The 23,519-nt window shown below is 42.9% G+C and overlaps 1 protein-coding gene across 4 annotated transcripts in view; it reads right to left on the minus strand.

The window, feature by feature from the left end:
* PIP5K1B (phosphatidylinositol-4-phosphate 5-kinase type 1 beta) overlaps window positions 1–23,519 on the minus strand; it is a 361,155-nt gene that overhangs the window by 199,162 nt on the left and 138,474 nt on the right. For all 4 annotated transcript variants that reach the window (XM_016190557.2, XM_060199750.1, XM_060199751.1 and 1 more), the window contains one exon: window positions 20,833–20,901. In XM_016190557.2, coding sequence (XP_016046043.1) covers window positions 20,833–20,901 — 69 coding nt within the window. The remainder of the gene's footprint in view (window positions 1–20,832; window positions 20,902–23,519) is intronic.

Consider the following 23,519-nt stretch of genomic DNA (forward strand, 5'->3'; position numbering starts at 1 on the left):
TGCACACCACAGGGTGTGCCACTGCCTGCTCCCTGAAATACAGCTCAAACTCGGTCCCTTTTCTCGTTTCCTCTCTTGTCTGTCAACTTATTTGTGATCATTGCTCTCACCCCTTGTCTAAGGGGCTAATTTCCCTGATTGGCTTTATACTTAGTTCTATTCATATCTGAAGCATAATGTGCAGTGTAGGATATGGGGCAGGATCCCTGGGCTCAAGTCACTAGATGCCAGAACTCCAAAACCCTCTTATAACAGCACTGTTTTATCTGCTAGGGGAACAGAATAGGACCTAATTGAGAACTACTGCTGGCATCATCATCACCTAGCATCCCTTTGCTCCATGCTGTCCAGGATGGCTGCCTCTCCCTCAGATGCTTCAAGCAAGCCCCCCAATTTCCTGCACCAACATGGCAACTGCTCTTTTCATTGCCAAGGACATTTGCCTCCAGGGATATCACTGGGGCTCAGTGCTGGCACTACAAATCCACAGCTCCTCACAGCCCTATTTCACTGCTCATGATGTGTTCCAGCTGCAGGTGGGGAGCAGGAGCTCAAACTCCTGTCCTTACTTGGGTCCTTGAGCTTAGTACTATGCGTGCCTAACTGGGTGTGTCACCACCTGGCTCCCCCATCACTGCCACTCTTCTGCTTCCCTGCTCCTTGTAATAAGAACAGTCCCAGCCCTTGTGCCATCTCTTGGACTCTCCTGAATACAAAAATGCAGCCCTCTCCTGACTGTGTTTACTTTCTTCCTAGCACAACAAAGTTGGTAATAAGCTCACTGTGTTTGCTCTCTCTGACCCATCTTTACCAAGACAATGAAAGCCCTTGTTGGCCCCTCTCCAACTTTTGAGGCCTCAGAAAGTGCCAAGCTAAACAACTGCTCAACTGAAAGAATGAACGAATTAGTAGTCACACAATCAAGTATTTGTCTCCTAGCCCAAGCACTAACCACATACTTTAAAAATGGCAGAAGGGACAGGGGATGTAACTCAGTGATGCAGCACATGATTTACATGTATAAGGCTCTGAGTTCAACACCTGACACCCCATCCCCCCCCACCCCGAAAATGGCATCAACAGTATCAAAAAGTAGCCCAGCAGAATTAGAATGCCACCCAGGCAGCCTATATTCCAGCTCCACACTTCATCAGATGCTGCCTGGTCCATGATGCACAGCAGACAATAGCATGTCTAAGATAAGCTCAAAGCACTGACATAAAGGGAAGGGCAGTGGAGCTGGGTGGCAGCACACTTGGTTGAACACACGTTATCATGTGTGAGGACCTGGGTTCAAGGCCCTGTTCCAAACCTGCAGGCAAGAAGTTTCTTGAGCGGTGAAGCAGGTCTGCAGGTGTCATTCCTTCTCTCTTCCTCTCTTACTTCCTCTCTCTTTTTCTCTTTAGCTCTGTTGACCCATATCAAAAGAGAGAGAGAGAGAGAGACCACCAGTGGTGTGGTGTTGTGAAGGCACCAAGTCCAATAAAAAATCTGACAGTGTGACAGTGTGTGCGTGCATATGCCTGCCACACACACACACACACACACACACACACACACACACACACACACACACAGAGTCAAGTCTTCTCTTCACTGGGACAAAGGGCACACAGACCACTGATCAGTTACTCTTTCATCTTTTAACAGGACCATATTTGTGTGACTGGATGTCTGGATACATACATATCCTGGGAATGTGTCAAAAATGTGCAGAAGGACAGGAAACCATTTTTCTTTCTTAAGTAAACTTTCACGTATTAATATTTACTATTATTATTACTATTTTGTTTTATTTTAGCTTTACCAGAGCACTGCTCAACTCTGTCTTATGGTGGTACTGGGGAATCAACCTGGGAGCTCAGAGCCTCAGGGATCAAAGTCTTCAGCATACTCATTATGCTCTCTCTCCAGTTTTACTGTATTTACTTATTTATTTATTTATTGAGAGTGAGAACAGAGCACCCCTCTGGCATATGGTGGGCTAGAATATATGTTTCTCAAAGCTGGGCTTTAAAATGTGTCTTCTCAGGGCCAGGGCAGTAGCATAGTGGGTTAAGCACACATAGCGTGAAGTGCAGGGCTCAGCATAAGAATCCTGATTTGAGCCCCCAATTGCCGGGGGCGGGGGGAATCGCTTTGCAAGTGGTGAAGCAGGTCTGCAGGTGTCTGTATTTCTCTCCCTCCTCTGTCTTCCCCTCCTCTCTCGATTTCTCTCTGTCCTATCCAACAACAACAGCAGCAATGGCAACAATAATAACAACAAGGGCAACAAAATGAGAAAAAAATGGCCTCCAGGAGCTGTGGATTCATAGTGCAGGCACCGAGCCCCAGCAATAACCCTGGAAGCAAAAAAAAAAAAAGTCTTTCCTTGTGAAAAAATGTTCAAAGTTACTGATAATTAAGGAAATGAAAATAAAGACACAGGTGAGAATGTCACACATTAGAAAGGCAAGAAACGGGAGTCAGGCAGTAGCATAATGGGTTAAACGCACATGGCGTGAAGCGCAGGACCAGCATAAGGACCCCAGTTTGAATCTGTGGCTCCCCACCTTCAGGGAAGTCGCTTCACAAGCGGTGAAGCAGGTCTGCAGGTGTCTATCTTTCTCTCCCCCTCTCTGTCTTCCCCTCCTCTCTCCATTTTTCTCTGTCCTATCCAACAAGGACCAACGACGACATCAATAACAACAATAATAGCTACAACAACAACAACAAAAAACCAAGGGCAACAAAAGGATAAACAAATAACTAAATAAATATTTAAAAAGAGTGGCCTATACCACCCCCTGGATATATTAACAGCGACAAAAATAAGGAAAAAAGAAAGGCAAGAAACACCAACTGTTAAATGGTGGAAGTTATAAAACTCTCCTACACTGCCAGTGGGAATGTAAATAGATCCAACCTCTGTGGAAAAGGCTGGAGACTTATCAGAATGTTAGAAATGGGCCTACCCTATGAGCTGGCAATTCTCTCCTGGGAATATATCCAATGGAAACAGAAACCTATCCAGAGATCTAGGCATACATATGTCCATAATAACACAATTGCTAATAGCCCAAACTTGGAAGCAACTCAGATATCTAGCAACAGTTGAGTTGCCAAAAAAGTTATGGCATATATGCAACAGAATAGTGTGCATCTGCTAGAGAGGCACAAGGGATCTCAAGGTTATCATGTTGTGTGCAGTAAACCAGGAAGAGAAGGCTGAGTATCAGATGATTTCACGCACAGGTGAAACGTATCATACACAGCAAAGGAAAACAGAAGGGGAAACTTGGACTAGGTAGAGTGCATTGTACCAAAACAATCACTCTGGGAAAGACGGATGCACAATGATGGAAAAGAACTGAAACTGGGGCTGAGAGTGTTTTGTGGGTACAGGTTATACCTATGTTAACAACTGTACTGTAAACCACTGGCCCAAAATAAAGTGGGAAAAGAAAGAAATAAAAGGTGTCTTCCTAACCTGGCAGCCACCCCTTCCATACTATCTTTTCTTTTCTTTCTTTCTTTTTTTAACCTCCAGAGTTATCACTGGGGCTTGGTGTCCACACTATGAATCCACTACTCCTGGAGGCCACCTTTCATTTCCCCCACCCCCATTTTGTTGCCTTTGCTGTTGTTGTTGGGTAGGACACAGAGAGAAATCATGAAGGAGGGGGAGGACACAGAGGGGGAGAGAAGGATAGACACCTGAAGACCTGCTTCACTGCTTACAAAGCGACCCCCCTACAGGTGAGGAGCTTGGGGCTCAAACCAGGATGCTTATGTTGGTCGTTGCGCTTTGCACCATGTGTGCTTAAATTGTTGCTCTACTGCCCGGCACCTACTTACTCTCAATTTTTATTTCTATGCTCAAAATAATTTTGGAAGTAAGTTACTGTGTTTCTCATTTTTATTTTTACTGTTCTGCATGGTGCTCAAGGGGTGAATTTGTCTTTTACTTCAAATGTACTGTATTTGAGAAGTAGTACTTGAGGCTAAGTCAGCTTCTATATTAAGATTTGATCCTTGGTTCATACTCCTACAAGGATAAAGAATAGGGAAACTTCCAGTGGAGGGGATGGGATACAGAACTCTGGTGATGGGAACTGTATAGAATTGTACCCCTCTTGTCCTACAGTCTTGCTAATCATTATAAAATAACTAGTAAAAAAATTTGATTTCTGAATATTGGCTGGGAAGTTAACAAGTTCTATTCATTTATTTCCCATTCCAAAAAGGGATAGGGTTTTTTTTTCCCCCCCCCAAAGGTCCTGCCGTGCTAATAGGTAATTGAAATGCTCCCATTTTAATGTCAACCAGCACCATGGAGCTCAAAAGATAGTGTGGTGGTTAGGATCTAGCAGATATTCAAGGCCATAACCCCAACCTTATTCTGCCACCTGTGTGTTGGGAAAAAATCACCTAATCTCTTTTCTGCACCTTAATTCCCTCATCTGTAAAATGGGAATGATAGGTTAAGCACACACAGTACGAAGCACAAGGACCCATGCAAAGATCCAGTTTGAGCTTCTGGCTCCCCACCTGCAGGGGGGGTCATTTCACAAGCAATGAAGCAGGTCTACAGGTCTATCTTTCTCTCTCCCTCTCTATCTTCACCTCCCAGTTCAATTTTTCTCTGTCCTATCAAAAACAAAACAAAAAACAAAAGGCACAAGAGCAATGGACTCATAGTGCCAGCACAGAGCCCCAGCGATAACTCTGAAGACAAAAAAAAAGAAAGAAAGAGAGGGAAAGAGAAAGGCACTTTGCCTCATAGGGTTAGTAGGAGGCTAAATGAATGAGTAACTCAACATTTCAGAGTGGCCGGTCACTTAAGCTAAACACTTGATAAAATGCTATCTTTCTACACAATGGAATACTGTGCAGCTATTAAGAACAATGAAGCCACCTTCTCTGACCCATCTTGAATGGAGCTAGAAGGAATTATGTTAAGTGAGCTAAGTCAGAAAGATAAAGATAAGTATGGTCCCAACATCGACAGAAGTTGAGAAAGAAGAACAGAAAGGGAAACTCAAAGGATTTGAATAAATTTGGAGTGGGGCACCAAAGTAAAAACCCTGGGGTAAGGGTGTATATTCAGTTTCCTGGGGTGGCAGGGGGTGGGTGGGATGGGACACAGTCTTTTGGTGGTGGGAAATGGTGTTTATGTACACTCCTATTAATTTGTAGTCCTATAAATCACTATTTAATTAATATGAGAGGGGACAAATTGATTGTATTTCTCAAACTTTTTAAAGTACACTGAGTCTTCTTAATACATAGGCTGAGTCTTTGATATGTTCACTCTCTCAAAAGCCTAGACCAGGGAGAACAGAAGCAACCGGTGGCACAGCTATCTACAAATAATGTCAAAGGACATAAATTATGGTGATGTTGGGTATGATACAGCAAACCCTAACAAAGGAATTTTTCAAAGTTAACCCAATTACCAAATAATGTGATTATAACAATAAGTATCTATTGTCTTATTTAACCCTAAGACAGCAGGAACCTCACATTTCCTCTATAGAGCCTATATTTCCCCCAGTCCTGGAACCTTAGGGTAGGGCCCACTTTCCTGCATGCTTCTCTCAATTCAAACCAAATAACATCGCATCTGCCGATCCCAATCTAATCAACGCAAAGAGTATCACCTCAGCATGCTTCACTTCAGACTGTGTCCAGAGACGTCAGGCATGGAATGTCAACCCTTCAGCCTCATTACTCAGGTGAAACCTTTCCTTTCATAGTATTCTCTAATTCCATTCCAGGTGGTTCATTTCCTAACAAAGTCCCAAAACCTAGATATAGACCAGGTTCCATGAGATAGAGCATATGTTCACATGTATCCATAAACTAGGGAAAAATATATACCTGAAAGCAAAAGGACACAATGGTCTACAGTGAGTCAGTATAAAGTCCCTAATGAAATAGTATCTAAGTAGACTTAGATGCCCTCCTCACCTACTTCCTATTACAGTTCTCTCACTCACTCCAAAGCTAACCTTAGCAAAGCAAGGACTGCAAAAGCTGAATAAGGACAAGAGACTGGCATACTTTAAGGATGGCTCTTTAGTCACTATCAGGCCACCCCCTCAGCTGGGGCCCTATTTGGGGAGTCCTGCGATTCCCAAACAGACATGATGGGCCTAGAACTGAAATAAATCCCTCTCTCCATTGTTACTGGTCATCTCTAACAGGAACAACACAATAGTCCCCTTTGTGGGCCCCCCATAGGACTTTGCCCTCAACTTGGATCAACAATGGTAGAGAATGTTCCATCCTCTGAAGGGAAGATGGACAACATAGTCTATGCTACACCTGAGGAAGATGGGTCCTGAAGTTGAAGCAGCTTGGAATGTTCCTACTCATGACCACAGAATATGAGCTCAGATCTACAGGGATGCAGAGATCACATAGGCTAAGCTGAGTGTGGGCCACAGATCACATCAAATCAATGGGGTTTACAATTAACAATATTTATACCTCTTCCCCATATTAGGGAGCTACTCTCTTCCCTGATGCAGCTTTCTGTCCCTTTTCCAGCCATGACATCATCTCCCCAGACAATAAACTTGGATCCACCTGCATATCATATTTCAGGCTCAGGGAAACAACAACAACAACAACAACAACAACAAAGCTAGTACAGCCATAGGCCCTTTGGAATATAACTAAAATATGCCTACTAGCTATCTACAAAATGGAGGACCCCCCCCCCCCCAACTCTTCATCTGCACTATTCCAGCCTTCAGGTTCATGACTTGTCAACAATTTGTTTGGCTTCGTATGTTAACTCTCTTTTCAGCCACCAGGTTCCAGATGCTAGCATGATGCCAAACAGACTTCCCCAGACAGACAACACCACCAATGTGTCCTGGAGCTCCACTTCCCCAGAGCCGTACCCTACTAGGGAGAGAGGCAGGCTGGGAGTATGGATGGACCAGTCAATGCCCATGTTCAGCGGGGAAGCATTACAGAAGCCAGACCTTCCATCTTCTGTATCCCACAATTACCTTGGATCCATATTCTTGGAGGGTTAAAGAATAGAAAAGCTATCAGGGGAGGGGATGGGATACACATAGCTGGTGGTGGAAATTGTGGAGTTGTACCCCTCTTATCCTATGGTTTTGTTAATGTCTCCTTTTTATAAATAAACAAATAAGAAATGCTAGCTTTCATTATTAACACAGATCTTTTAAATTTCTTTTTTTAATTTAATTTTTTTTAATATTTATTTTATTTATTTATTCCCTTTTGTTGCCCTTGAGATCTTTTAAATTTCTTTGGACTGGCCATGACTATACTTCCATTTGCTGAACAGATTTCTTTTTTAGATCCCGATCTCAACTGTCACTGGTCATCTCCATCAGGAATAACATAATGGACCCCTTTGTAGGCTCATATAGGACCTTGCCCTTAATGTGGATCAACAATGCTACCATTGGACTGTTCCATTCTCCGAAGGGAGGTTGGGCAACATACTCTCCCATTCGAAGAAGATGGGTCCTGAAATTAGTGTAGCCTGAAATGTTCCTAGCCATGACCACAGAACGTGAGCTCATACCTACAGGGATGCAGAGGTTGCATAAGCTCCTGTGCCAAATATGGGCCCCAGATCAATTGATGGGTCTACAGTTAACAATATTTATATACTTTCCCCATATTTGGGAGCTATTCTCTTCCCTGATCCATCTCCTCAGATAATATCTTGGGTCCAGCTGAATTTTAGCTGCCTGACTCAGGCAAAAACTGGTAAAATCATGGGCCCCTTAGAATATACCTAAAGTAAACCTATTAGCTTTTTCCACAATGAAGACTCCAAATCTTCATCTATAATATTCTTGCCTTTAGGTTCATGATTAGTCAACAATTTGTTCTGCTTTATATCTTAACTCTTTTTCAGCCATCAGGTTCCAGATGCTACCACGATGCCAACTTGATTTCCCTGGACAGATGACCCCACCAATGTGCCTTGGAACCAAGCCTCCCCAGAGCCCCACCCCACTAGGGAAAGAGACAGACAGGCTGGGAGTACGGATCAACCTGCCAATGCCCATGTTCAGCGGGAAAGCAATTACAGAAGCCAGACCTTCCACCTTCTGCACCCGATAATGACCCTGGCTCCATACTCCCAAAGAGATAAAGAATAGGAAAGCTTTCAAGGGAGGGGATGGGATTCAGAGTTCTGGTGGTGGGAATTGTATGCCTCTCGTCCTATGATCTTGTCAATATTTCCATTTTATAAATAAAAATTTAAAAAATACATATATTGTAAAATTTATTTCAGACTGACACAGAGAGAAATTAAGAAAGGGGTGCAATAGAAAAGGAGAGACCTACAACCCTGATTCTCTGCTTTTGAAGCTTCCCGCCTTGCAGGTGGGGACCAGGTGCTTGAGCCCGGGTCCTCAAACATGGTAATATGTGTGTTCAACTAGGTGCTCTACCAAACGGCCCCTGCTGAACAGATTTCTATTTAGAAATGTACTGAATGGATTGTAATAAATAGGATCCATTCAGTAGCTGATGACAGTCATAGCACATAACTGGTAGATGTCCTCTTAGTGTTTGTTGAAGAAATCTATGACCAGAAATCTATGACTGTCATAATGCAATGCAAATCAAGATGGTAAAAAAAAAAAAAAGGGAGGGGCTGGGATCTAATTTAAGATGCTGTTCATTTCCAGAATCCAGAATAAAACATACCAGAATTGTAAATGCCTATGCTCTTATGTAACTTTTTATAAGCAGCCTTTATAATGTCTGCTAAGTACCCAGGAAGGCAGGAAGGCAGTAATACAAATGGACAAGCCACAGGGCTAGGAACAAGGAGACCTGAGACCAAGCTGTGCAAGCAGGTGAGCAGATTGCCTGCATCTATTAAGCCTTTGAATCGGAAAACAAAAGTAATGTTTTTGCCCCAAGATGGGGAAGCTCCAGCTCAGATGGCTCAGCCAGATGCAGAGGCACTGAAAGCCCTATTTCTCGGCCTACTGTCTACAAGGCACTCAACAAAACCCTGGAGGAAACTGGCATCAAGCATGGATGCAAAGTACTATTCCTCCAGCCAGTACTCTGGGGACAAACCAGTGCTGTGTGTATTAGAACTGAGGGCTGAGAGACAGAACAGACACAGTTACTCAGATGCAGAAGGGAAGCAAACCTGTGAGGCTAGACATACACGTAGGCTGCTTGAGGATGAGAATTTCAGGCTAACACCCTGCCCCAAATGTTGGCTGCTGCCTGTGGTTCTTATTTGATGCTGCTGATGGTTTTTGCTCAATGACCTGAAGTGTCCAACTGGTCAGTCATAAAAGTAGCACTGACATCACATGTCTGAGGACTCAGTGTGAAAGCAGACAGACACACATACACCACGACCTGGCAGCGAAGGGCTGGAGGTGACATCTGTACACAGGGGGAGGGGATGGGTGATTGTGTGTGCTCCAATGTCTAATCAGACATTCAGAAACTCCCTCTCTATGAATGACACCTCCTAGCTGTTTAATTTATATTCCTTTTAAATATATATATATATTTTTTTTTCTTTCCCCACCTGGGTTATTTCTGTGCCTGTATGACCCCATCATTCCCAGCAGCCATTTTTTTTTTTGTTAGAGGGAGAAGGAGAGTGTGGGGGAAAGAGGGGAGGGAGGGAGAGGGAGAGACAGACAGACAGACAGACAGGGAGGAGGAGGATGGAGATGAGAGGAGGGGAAGAGAGACACCTGCAGCACTGCTTTACTACTTATGAAGCTTCCACTCTGAAGGTGGGGACCAGGGGTTAGAACCTAGGTCCTTGTGCTTGGTAGCATATGTGCTCTACCAGGTGAACTACCCACCTGCACACCTGTACAGTGCCTCTTCCCCACCCCTACCCCCTACCCCCCCTCCTCCCACACACCACTACTGCTTAATTTTCAAAACACGATGTCAGCTTATCTTGGAAGCTCATCTTTGTTTCTACAGCCAGTGCTTTGGGAAGGACACATGGTCCTGCTCCAGGTCCCAGGGTCTCATCTCTTCTGCCACACCCAGGCCAAACCAAAGCCAATCTCATACACAGTTACTATCCTGCCCATGATCAACACGGCTGCCTTCCTCTGAGCAGGTGGTTTGGTTGGAGCACTTGGCCAGCTCGGGGTTAGCATCACTTTGATGAAATACAGCTTTCATGGCCTTTACTTCCTCTACCCCTAAGAAGCAAATGTGATAACTACTACACTAAGAGAACTGTCTGTATCCCTAGACATCTCTCCACAGTTCCTGGTGAGCTAAGCTGGCAGCGGCTGAGGAAAACTGAGGCAGAGGTCTCTGGGTGAATGTCAAGTAGGAACAAGCCTTGTAAAGTCAGTGTCACTCTTTCTAAAGACCAGTGGAGCTACTGTTCATGGTGTGGACTGACTTATCAAAGGACAGGGACATCTGTGAAACCACAGAGTGGAATTCCATCAAGACAGGGAGTGAGTGGCACATCTTGTGGGAATGGTGGCTTTCTATAGCATGAAAGAAAGAGAAGACCACGAAGGCATATAGGACATCCTCCAGCCTTGCTCTTCCTCCAGTCTTAAAGAGGTACCTTTTCAGTCTTTGAAAGGGTTAAACATTACTAGAGTTCAAAATTAACTGAACTCAAGGAGGCATATATAGAAACACTTCCTTTAACTCAAAATTTCCATCACCTGGCTGTGGCTGTCCTCAGAGGCATAAAAAGTCAAGGTGGTAATGATCTCCTGTGAGTTTTTTTTTTTTTTTTTTGCCTCCAGGGTTATCGCTGGGGCTCTGTGCCTACACTACGAATCCACTGCTCCTGATGGCCATTTTCATTATTTTGTTGGGTAGGACAGAGAGAAAGTGAGTGAAAAGGGAAAGGGAAGGAGGGAGAAAGATAAACACCTACAGACTTGCTTCACCACTTGTGAAGTGACCCTCCTGCAGGTGAGGAACCAGGGGCTCAAACTGGGATCCTTGCATAAGTCCTTGTACTTTGTATGTGCTTAACTGGGTGAGCCGCTACCTGAACCCCTCCTGTGAGTCTTCTCACAGATATTGTATAAAAGTGTTTGTACTTAAATAGATGCTTTCTTTTTTTATCGAAGTACGTATGTCACTGTCTCATTTGTGCTTAAACAATCATAAATGACAGCTTTCCCAAAGATGTGGTAAAAGGGCTGGAATTATCCCCCCCCCCCCCGCCCAAGACCTTCTGTCTCTTCAGGAGTTAAAATATTGTATCTATTTCTAAGGAGGGGGGGCTGGATAAAGAACCAGAGCACTACTCAACTTTGGCTGATGGTGGTGGTAGGGATTAAACCTGAGGTCCTTCTAGTCTTAGGCATGAAAATCTTTTGCAGAACCATTGTGCTGTCTCTCCTGCCCATCTCTTCTGGAAGTAAATATTAGCCACTAACTTAAAAAAATCAGTGTGGAAAATATTGGGACACTTGGGTCAAAGACCCTTCCTGTGTCCTAGTCTAGTTTTCCTGTAGAACATCCTGTATGCCACCATCAAACCACCATCAAATCTCGACAGAAATTGGTTAAGGTGTTTGTTTCTTAACAGTGTTGGTGCTAAAGGTGGGTGGTCTCTACACCCATGGAAATCTTCAATGATGAAAACCAGAATTGTGTGGCCCAGGAGGTTGTAAAGTGAGTAGAATGTTGGACTTGCATGTATAAGATCCCAAGTTCAGTCCCCAGCATAGGCCAAAGTGGTGCTCGATTCTCTCTGTCTCTCTTGTGTTGATAAACAAATGCATCTAAAAGGAATAGAAAGCCAGAACCTTGCAGTGTGGGGGGGGGGATATTGTGGGCTAGCCCAGGATGAAGGTAGAAAGAGGTGTTGGTAAGGAAAAGAGTCCTGGAATGATGATTCTGGATGAAGAGATGACAGAGGAAGAAAAGAAAATGGTGGTGGGAAGAGTTACGCAAGCCAGACTGTGTCCAAGTGATTAGTTGTCTCCTTTACCTCATCTTGGACAGAGCTTGAATGAATCATGTTAAGTGAGATAAGACAAGATAAGAGGGAGAAGAAGGATGAATACAGGATGATTTAATTTATAGGCAGAACTTAAGAAACTAGAACAGAAAGGGGAAGCCCAAAGTAAAACTTGGACCGGGTCTGGTTCTGGTGTGTTGCACCAAAGCAAAGGATTCTGGGGAAGAAGGGGGACAGGAAGGGCTGGGGTGGGGGGGAGAAGAGAAGGACTTTGGGGTTCTAGAGCATGATGGTGGGAAAGGACCTAAGCTGGGGGTCAGAACATTTTGTAGACACCTATCTTGGTGAGATGTTACCTACGTGTCAAGAACTGTACTATAAGCCACTAACTTCCCAATAAGATGATAAACATAAACAAATAGCTCCTGGGGGCGGGAAGAAGGAGGAGGAAGAGGAGGAGAAGTAGGAGGAGAAGGAGAAGGAGAAGAAGAAAAAGACACAGATCAGTTTCATGGATGAATCATAACATTAGAGCATCCTACGGCTAGACCTTTTAGTCACTGCCTGACAGACAGTTTCCAGGGGTCCTGGGATAAGTGACTGACCCACACTGATGTGGGCTAGTTTTTGGTGGGTGGAAGCAGGGAAAATGGAGTGATTTCTTCACATGCAAAATAACAAAAGCTCTGAACTCTGGAGATTGAAATATTGATATCACACTGGCACTAAAAACCTTCAAGTGATGTCCTGTCTTTTGCTCTCTTCTAAGCTTGTGACCTTGTTAACCTTATCCAAAGGATGGCAGGGCATTTCTGCCATTGACTCTTTCAGGTCTGCTCTCACTGTGGTTGGATATTTCATCATGTCACTGATGTCCAAACTAGTATCTTTGGGTCTTGTTGCCGAAAACTATGCTGTCCAATCATTAGCCAAGTGTGTGTGTGTGTGTGTGTGTGTGTGTGTGTGTGTGTGTGTGTGTGTGTGTGTGTGTGTGTGTGTGTGTGTGTATGTGTGTGTGTGTGTGTGTAGGTCAACAAAAATGGGAACTAAAAATGCAATACTAAAACACACTGGCCATTTGCAAATGCTAAGTTGACATACTCAGCTTGTAGCTACTACATTCATGCAAAGTACAGAACACTGCCATTATTCTGTACTTGGTTCAACATTCCAAGTTCTTTTTTTTAAAAGGTAGTATTTATTTATTTATTTATTTATTTATTTATTTTATTGTGTGATAGGACAGAGAGAAATTGAGAGGGGAAAGGGAAAATGTGGGGGAGAGGAAAAGAGTGGGAGAGAGAAAGAGACATAGAGACCTGCAGCATTGTCTCATCGATCATGATGGTTCCTCCCTGCAGGTGGAGACTGGGGCTTGAGCCCGAGTCCTTGAGCAAGGTAGAGTGTGTGCTCAACTGGTTGAGCCACTGCTTGATACCAATGTAGAAATTTCTATTTGACAGTGTTGGCCAAAAAAATGAGATTCCAGCTAAAACCAAGACAAGCCATCATAAGCCAACTGGTGCTTCCAGTATTCCCAAATACTTTCTCCAAATACTTTCTCCAAATACTGACACTCCCCATATAACTCTTATCCCTGGATGAATTATTTTTACCCCTGAACGCTTGCCTGTGCTTATCAGCTTCCCCATCATGGAGACAAATGAACAGGTACATCAAAGCACAGTCACTGAAGGGCTGGGGTTTTCTGTCATGACAAAATTAATGAGCCATCAATGAGCATTTCATCTATGCAAAAAACACTCGCTTACCAAACAAGCCCAAGTCAAGGACTTTATCCCAATAGATGCTAATGAACTTTGAATTCCTCAGGACTTGTCAGAGGATTAAGTGAACTGTTATGTGTCTTGACACATCATTAACAATAGTAGTCATTAGTTCATACTTTTACCAGAGCCTGTATTTTTCTCTCAAATAAATTGCACAGCTGTGTGCTCCACAGCATGTATTTTTAAGAATCTTGAAGCAATTGTCAACCTTTAAAACTTGGTAGCTGTCACAGCAGAATCCTCCACCTCCACCCCCCTCTCATTTTTTTTTTCCTTGAAAATGTTTGTGCCTGGCAGCCCTGGGCAGGCGCTCCTGAATGACTCTGCTCTCTGCTAGCTGGAGCTGAGTGCTACTTGGTTGACTGTAAAGATGGTGTGATTCTCCTATTTGTCATTTTCTCTCTGCTTACTTTATTTCCTTGTTACCTGTCAATTCCTGGAGGTTTAAATGATTGAACCTAGAATGGAAATCCTAGGCCCTGATAACACAGCCCAGCAGCCCTTGGTGCCGCCCTGAACTGGCTAACATAGCTGCATCAAGATTCCTTTAGGAGCCCTTGGCTGAAACATTAACCTTGTTGACTGTCTTTTTCACTGTTTTCCTGGGTTTGTTAAGGAACTGATAATAGACTGGGGAAATGGTTAACTGGAAGAAGAAAGAGCAGCCAGACTAAACAATCATGTGCTGGGTTCCACCAGCAGAGCAAGGACTGTTCCCTAAAGAAACATAGGAATCACAGCACTCCTGATGCTGAGTGTTCCTGGCAGCTGCCCAATTATCTGGGGCTTGAGACAGAAAATGTTAGCCTGCATGCTAGCTCTGACTCATACTAATGTTTCTACTTCTGTAGACTTGATCACAGACAACTGCACCCCATGACTGTTTTTCTGTCTTGCCTGTCCCACTAGACTGTAAATTGCCTGCAAATACTAATGACATCCTAGTCATAATCTACCCATTAGATCAGGGACTTTATAAAATTCATTTTATTGGGAGGTTAATGGTTTCCAATACACTTGTTCACACATGAGTATAATTTCTTTTCTCCTTGTTTTAAGTATCTGCAAAACACTGTCACCCCCAACTTATCCAAAGGAAATACACCCACCCATCCCAAGAGCTCTATGGACGCCTATGCTTATAGTAACATAGTTTGTAATAGCCTCTCTGTTGCCACAGATGAGTGGCTGAGACAGTCATGGTCTATATACACAATGGAACACTACTCAGTTAAGATCATGGGGCCCATGGATTGGCTTCAGTTACAGGCTAAACTCCAATGGGGTATTCAAACCTCTCCATTAAAGAGGCACATACTCCAGGGACCAGGGTCTTAGGACTGAGAAAGAAATTTAAACTTTTCTTATAAGTGGGACGCAATGCCATGTATTCTCGACACTCTTCTAGTCTGTTCTCAATTCTGATTGTTTGCCACCAGCACATTTACAAAGCACAAGTTTTATGCTTTCACTAGGGTTATGTGTTTAAAATATGTTAAGGAATACTCATGAATCATGCTTGGTAGAAACTAAGTAAATAGGGAACAAAACTGCCCCTTGGGGGGGGGCATTAGTCCCCACCAGGGCTGTTTAAATTTAATATTTAAATCACAGTTCTCCTTTTTTGTCTAAAAGGATATCACAAGAATCTTACAAGTGTCTGTAAGTGAAGATAAAGGATTTGACTATGTTCCTTATCTGCAACTAAATTTATGACTCATTCAAAATAGGCAGTCTTATTAATCTGACATAATATATCTTTACAAATATAAACTTGCTTAGAAATATGTTTCTTTTCTGAAAGTTCTTAAACATTTAAAAATAAATGCAACATGTGACAGTCACATATACACAAATCCATGCTCAAAGAGTATGCCCAGAAGCACTTACACTTAGCTTCCATAATGCATCTTTTCCTCACTTTTTAAAAATTTATTTATTTATTTTTTTAATATTTATTTATTCCCTTTTGTTGTCCTTGTTGTTTTATTGTTGTAGTTATTATTGGTGTCATCGTTGTTGGATAGGACAGAGAGAAATGGAGAGAGGAAGGGAAGACAGAGAGGGGGAGAGAAAGATAAGACACCTGCAGACCTGCTTCACCGCCTGTGAAGCGACGCCCCTGCAGGTGGGGAGCCAGGGGCTCGAACCGGGATCCTTATGCCGGTCCTTGTGCTTTGCGCCACATGTGCTTAATCCACTGTGCTACCGCCTGACTCCCTTTTCCTCACTTTTTTAAAGAGGTAGTATTTATTTTGGGCCTTTTGACAACTCCCCCATTCTCTCAATTTATCCAGTCTCATATTCAGTGGCTTCCCTGTTTTAACTTCAAATTCTTTCCTCTGGGAAATAGTTCCTGTGGGCTTAGAGGCAAATATATATATATTTGCCTCCACGGTTATCGCTGGGGTTTGGTGCCAGCACTACGAATCCACTGATACTGGCGGCCATTTCCCTCACCTCCCTTTATTTTTTTCCATTTTCTTTGATAGGACTGAGAGACATTGAGAGGGAGGGTAAAGAGGATGAGAGAAAACAGACATCTGCAGACCTACTTCACAGCTTGTGAAACATCCTTGCTACAGGTGTGGAGTGGGGGCTTGAACTCAGGACCTTGTGCATAGTACTGTTTGTGCTTACCTGGCTGTGAAACCACCCAGCAACTGAGACAAATATTTTTGAAGGGTGGGGGTAAACAGCATAATGGTTATGCAAAGAGACTCTCATGCTTGAGGCTCCAAAGTCCCAGGTTCAACCTCCCACACTACCATAAGCCAGAGCTGAACAGTGCTCTGGTTTAAAAAAATATATTGGAATAGTTAATGTGACTTTGAATATCATTTATACTAACTCTCTCCTTAATACCTTCAGTTTGGAAATCCTGGTGCTTAATGGAAAAGAATTCAATCCAATAGTTCTCAGCTGAGCTCTTTACTGTTATGAAAGCAACATTTTCTGACTCGTTTCTTTCTGTGGTTGTAACACCAGTTACCAAGGGCTAAAGTCCTAGCAAGTGCACTGGTATATGTGTGTGTCCTACAGAGAGGCCACAGATTTTCATGATTTCTCTTTATCTCTTTTATCCCCATATCTTTTCTAAAGATAACACTTTAAAGAGTTGTTAAAATATGAGAGAGAGAGAGAGAGAGACACCCCAACCGAGACCAAGACCATCACTCTGGCACATATGATGCCAGAACTCAAACTCAGCACCTCATGCTTTTAAGCCCAAAGTTCTAACCATTGTGCCACGGCCTGGGTTGCCAGATTTCATTCTCAATTGCTTATTTTCCTTAAAAAATTAGAGATCAGCAAAAACAGTCCATATACTTGCACACATTTTAAACAACTGTGGATGTCTGAAGATCATCTTTAAGTTCCCCATGACTTCTGTTACTCAATGGAATCATTTACTACCTTGGAGTTTTTAGATTTTAGAATCTTTCCAACACTGCTGAGTCAAGCATACTTTAATTATAGAATCTTATCTATGATATTATTGAAGACCTACTTCACCAAGTTCTTGGACAGGGTACACCTAAAATATTTCAAGATGACACAGTCACATTCCTTCTATGCCATTGCAACCCTAAGGAGTCCATGAATGTCAGAGGTCTGTCACGGAAACAGGGTATCCTGATGCTGATAAGAGTGGGGGGGGGGGGGGAAACCTGCCGACAAGCTGATAATAAGACCATTTCCATGCTGGTTTCATTCTCAGCTGAGTTTATAAAAGGCTTGCGTAAATGAGAAAGCATAGGATTCAGTTTCCCACCCATGTCCAACATGAAGGATGCTATACTTACTGTTGCCTTCACCAGATGCAGAAAGTTCCTAAAATACATGACACTTGAGCCTTTGGTTTTTTACCCTACCTTTACCCAATCACATCACCACTTTGGATGGCAATCTCCTTGCTTTTATTAATTTATTTCTGGGGCTGGCTGAGCAGGAAAACCAGGAAAGAGGTAGACCCGACCAGAAAGAGGTTGCATTCTCCCATGTGGCAACAGTACAGGGGATACACCCTGGGAGCTTCAGACCTGAAGCTGTGTGGATCCAATGGCTCATGTACTCCGTGACACAACTTATCACTAGTTGGCCAGTCAAGTACCAAAGGCAAAAGGATGGCCTTAGATATAATAAACCTACAATTCACAAACCGTCTACTTCCAGGAAGGGAGGAGAGCAAGTTGTAGGGTTTTTTGTTTGTCTGTTGCCACCGGGATTATCACTGAGACTCAGTGCCAGCACTACAAATCCACTGCTCTTGGCAGCCATTTTTCTTTCTTCCTTCCTTTCTTCCTTTATTTCTCTTATCAGATATGACGGAGAGAAATTGAAAGGGGAGGGGGAACTAGAGAGGGAGAAAAATAAGGCACCTGAAGACCTACCTGTTTTATAGCCTGTGGAGCTTCCTCCCTACATGTGAGGAGCAGTGGCTTGAACCCAAATTCTTGCACATGGTAATGTGTGTGCTCAACTGAGTGCTCCACTACTCTACTCCCAGGAGGAGGGTAAAATCGTCTTAAGCTGAAATGTGTAGTCAAATTGAAACCAAAGGTAGCACTTGGGGAGACGGCATAGGACTTCCATGCATGAAGATCATTTCCGAGCACTGTGCAGGCCATAGTGGTGCTCTGGTCTCTTTCCCATTTCTCATAAAATACAACAATGACTTTTGTTTGTTTTAATCAAAAGTAGTGGCACATGGGAACATAATGACTCCCAGTGTTTTATTTTTTTCTTAAACATTAGCATTGTTGCTAAAAATTTACTGAAGGGGGGTCGGGCGGTGGCGCAGTGGGTTAAGCGCATGTGGCGCAAAGCGCAGGGACCGGCGTAAGGATCCCGGTTCGAGCCCCCGGCTCCCTACCTGCAGGGGAGTCGCTTCACAGGCGGTGAAGCAGGTCTGCAGGTGTCTATCTTTCTGTCCCCTTCTCTGTCTTCCCCTCCTCTCTCCATTTCTCTCTGTCCTATCCAACAACGAATTGCGTCAACAATGGCAATAATAATAACCACAACAAAGCTACAACAAGGGCAACAAAAGGGGGGAAAAAATGGCCTCCAGAAGCGGTGGATTCATGGTGCAGGCACCGAGCCCAGCAATAACCCTGGAGGAGGGAAAAAAAAAAAAAAGAAGAAAAAAAATTTACTGAAGTCAAAGAATGGAAAGTCAAAATACACTGGGAGGGGCCTGGACAATGAAGCACTTGGTAGAACACACAAGTTACAAATTTTTTTACTGTAATTTTTTATTTGTGATTTAATAATGATCAATAAGATTGTGGGATGAGAGGGGGTACAATTGCCACCACCAGAGTTCTGTATCCCCTCCCCTCCATTGGAAGGTTCCCTATTTTTTTTTTTATCCCTCCAGAAGTATGGACCCAGGATCATTATGGGGTACAGAAAGTGGGAGGTCTAGGTTCTGTAACTGCCTTTCTTCTGGGTACTGGCGTTCAGAGGGTGATCCATACTCCCAGCCTGTTTCTATCTTCTCCTAGTGGGGTAGGGCTCTGGGGAAGTGCGGTTCTAAGACACACTGTTGAGCCTGTCTGCCCAGGGAAGTCAGGTTGGTGTACACGTTACAATATTTAAGGATGTGGGTTCAAGCCACCATTCCCTACCTGCAGGGGGAAGCTTCATGAACAGTGAAACAGGTCTGCAGGTTTCTCTCTCTCTCTCTCTCAATCTCTCTCTGTCTCTCTCCCTCTCTTTTTCTCTCCCCATCCTCACTGTATTCCTGTCTCTATTCAAATATAAATACATAAAATATATATTTTTAAAAGATCACTGGGAAGAGATTTTTGTTAAATGAGTTGAAAACATGAAATCTGATAGGCTTAGTAGGGGGCAGTGATAGAGTATTGCATGTTAAAATTTTTTCAGAAAAAACACTAAGGGGAAAAAAACAGTAAAAATTTCAGTGGAAAGGAGTGAATTGATGAGCAAATTCACATACAAAATATAGAAGGGCTGAACCTCTGAAAGGACCTTCTCAAAAATAAAGACATTCTTCAGTTCACTACTTTGCAACCATATTCTAGATCATGGTGCCACAGAGCAGATGAACCCCTCCATCACCTCACTCCCACAGTCTGTTCCTCAGAGTTTGTGAGTATGTCATGGCAATGAGGAATTAAAGTTGCAGAGGAAATGAAGGTTACCATCAGCTGACTTGAAAATAAAGAGATTATCCTGGATTATCCCAGCAAGCTCAGTGTAATCACAAGGGTCTTTTGAAGTGTCAGAGTGATACAGCCTAAGAAAGATTCCACATGCCAGGCTGGCTTAAAGGTGGATGGGAATCCTGATACAGAGAAGGAAGGCAGCCTAAAGTGGTTGGGAAAGATAAGGATCTAGGTTCTTCCCCTAGACTTTCCAGAAAGGAGCAGTCCCTGCAGATGTCTGGCTTTTGGTCCAGTGAGACCCATGGCAGACTTGTGATCTAAAGAACTGTAAGATAATGCGCCAGCCTTATTCAATTAGTAAGCTTGTGGGAAACTGACTTGTTGTTGCTGTTTGTTTCTTTTCAGAGCTGGGATCTCACATAGGCACAATCCCTCTACTGTGGGTACCTTTTTTATTCAGACAAACGCAGAGACGCCAGAACATGAGAACTTTCCCTGGTGCCATAAAATCTTTCAGACTGTATGCAGGGCAAGGAACACACCTTAACAAGTAAGCTAACTTTCTGGCCCATATGGAGTGATTTCTGTAGCAATAAGAAACCAAGACAGTAACTTTTTTTTTTTTTATTGTTGTAGTTACTATTGTTGTTGTCGTTGTTGGATAGGACAGAGAGAAATGGAGAGAGGGAGGGGAAGACAGAGAGGAGGAGAGAAAGATAGACACCTGCAGACCTGCTTCACCGCCTGTGAAGCGACTCCCCTGCAGGTGGGGAGCCGGGGTTCGAACCGGGATCCTTATGCCGGTCCTTGTGCTTTGCGCCACCTGCGCTTAGCCCGCTGCGCTACAGCCCGACTCCCAACCAAGACAGTAACTTACAACAACGTTGGAGGAAGAGAAAGACTATAACAATAGTTCCATTCTAAGCACTGAAAATGCTCCTCCTCTTTCAGAACTGAACAAGTAAGATAAAGCACTCACTTTTTTATAGGTTTTCTCTTCACTCTGTTTGCCAGGTGCTGAATCTCCATTTTCGGTGGCAGACGACATCTGCAGAAACAAATGTACCCATTACAATAGCAGCACTGTTCTGAAATACAGTATGCTGATGATATTGTGAACTAGAAGGTCTACTGTGATGTTGTTCTTGCTCGTGTCTGCAGAAAAGTGAGCTTTATAACACTGAACACATGTCCCCCAATAGTTCCAAAACAGGCATCTTACTTCCAAATTATTTTGGTAGAATACTTTATTCCATATGCTCTAAGAAAATGTTCTAAGTGGCAGAGCAGAAGCACATGGTTGAGCACAACTGTTACCATGTGCAAGGGGGCTCAGGTTAAGTGGTAAGTGGTGTGCAGTGCTGCAGTTATCGCTCCTTCTCTACCTCTCCCTTCCCTCTTGATTTCTCTCTCCAGTAAATAATAAATATTTTTAAAAGAAGAGACTCTCTCAAAAGCCCTATCCCATTAGGGAAAGATAGGAACAGCCTAGGCTTATGAATCAACCTGCCAACAACTCCCATGTCCCAGGGAAAAGCTATTACAGAAACCAGAACTCCTACCAGAACTCCTACCTTCCCACACTCCAAACATAAATTTGGTCCATACTCCCAGAGGGGTTAGAAGTAGGGGAGAAAGACTAAAGGACTCTGTTAAACCAGGACCCGAAGCTTTTTGTCACTAAGAATTTTGTTTTTGTACCATCACAGACAAGGAAGCAAATCTGGAAAATCCCAGAGGAAGCCAGGCACTGTTTTTCTGATCAGAGAGAAGAGGAAAAAAGGAAGGTCACTCAGAAGTAGTAATAGGTGTAATTGTGAGTTAGAAGGGAAGTGAAGGCAGGAATGTAGGAAAAAGGGCAAAAACTAATACAGATATAGATATATAGTTACAGATATAAAGTTGACCCATATCTGTGACCTTGGGAGAACTACTGCAGTTTCTAATGGAGGGGATGGAGATACAGAATTCTGGTGGTGGGAATGTTAAGGAATTGTACCCTTACTGTCTTATAATTTTGTAAATCAATGTTAAATCACTAATAAAAGTTCAAGTGCATATTATGCAAATGGGTATCTTACTACAACACCTATTTATTTATTTATAAAATGGAAATATTAACAAGACCATAGCATAAAAGGGGTACAATTCCTACCACCAAAACTCCATATCCCATCCCATCCCCTGATAGCTTTCCTATTCTTTATCCCTCTGAGAGTATGGACCCAAGGTCATTATGGGGATGCAGAAGGTGGAAGGTCTGACTTCTGTAATTGCTTCCATGTTCCTGTAATTGCTTCCCCGCTGAACATGGGCATTGGCAGGTTGATCCATACTCCCAGCCTGCCTCTCTTTCCCTAGTGGGGCAGGGCTCTGGGGAGTCAAGGTTCTAGGACACCTTGTTGGGGTCATCTGCCCAGGGAAGTCTAATTGGCATCACGGTAGCATCTGGAACCTAGTGGCTAAAAAAGAGTTAAGAAAAAAAAGAGTTAAAAAGAGTTAAAGCTAAACAAATTGTTGACTAATCATGAACCTACGGCAAGAATACTGCAGATGAAAATTTGGGGGTCTCCATTTTGGAAAAAGCTAGTAGGTCTACTTTAGGTGTATGCCAAGGGGCCCATGACTTTACTCTTTTTGCCTGAGTCTGACAGTTAATATGCAGGTGGACCCTAGGTATTGTCTGGGAAGGTGGTGTCATAGTACAAAGCCTTTTTTTTTAAAAGGTAAATTTTACTTCCCAGACTTATAAGACTTTTATATTAGACAATACAAAAGTTACAAAAAAAATAGGCTGTTCACTATACAAAGGTAAACAAATTGAAGATGAATATATTCCATGATTCAAATATTTCACAGCTATACTACTGATACAATATTTTGTATCTATATACCAAAAGACTTCTTAGCAGGTGTCTCTGAAACAGAAATTAAAAAACTGACATAAAAGTCTATTTAGGAGTTGTCTGGGAGGTGGCATAGTGGATAAGGCACTGGATTCTCAAGCATGAGGTTCTGAGTTAAATCCCTGGCAGCACATGTACCAGAGTCATGTCTGGCTCTTTCCTCCTACTTTTCTCATTAATAAATATTTTTCTTAGAAAGTCTATTTAGGATTATGAAGATTATCCCAGCCAATAACTCAGACCTTTCCACACCATAACAGCTTTGCATCTGATCTTCAGTTTTCTTCCATGTTTCAACTTGTTTATACACTGCCCTTGGTTCTTTTCAAAGGTATAGAGATAGGGGTGCCTTTTCATATTTCTAATACTATCTAATAATGCCTATTGAATGTTCTTGGGATTTTTCCTTTCTCCCCTATGCTAACTAATAATGACTTTCCTCTGTGAAGTAGAGTATCTCATGAACAGTAATCTAAAATAGTATTTCTGTTGTATTAAGCCTTTTATAGCTCTGTAAAGAGATAAGAATATAGTTAATTTCTGTCAATCTCAAGATCTAAAACTAAGCAAGCAGATGAAAACAGTCTTTAAGGAAAGTGCAGTGGTTTTTAGCAGAACTATTGGAAGCAGGGGATGGTTTCTGAACATTAAGAACCCTATGCAGGGAACAAATATGATGATTCTCTTGGCAGACACCTGGAATTGGTTGTACAAATGAGTAAGACTGCAAAAATCAGAAAGAGAATCTTTTTTTTTTTCA

This window comes from Erinaceus europaeus, chromosome 10 (assembly GCF_950295315.1).
Source record: "Erinaceus europaeus chromosome 10, mEriEur2.1, whole genome shotgun sequence".
Lineage (NCBI taxonomy): Eukaryota > Metazoa > Chordata > Mammalia > Eulipotyphla > Erinaceidae > Erinaceus > Erinaceus europaeus.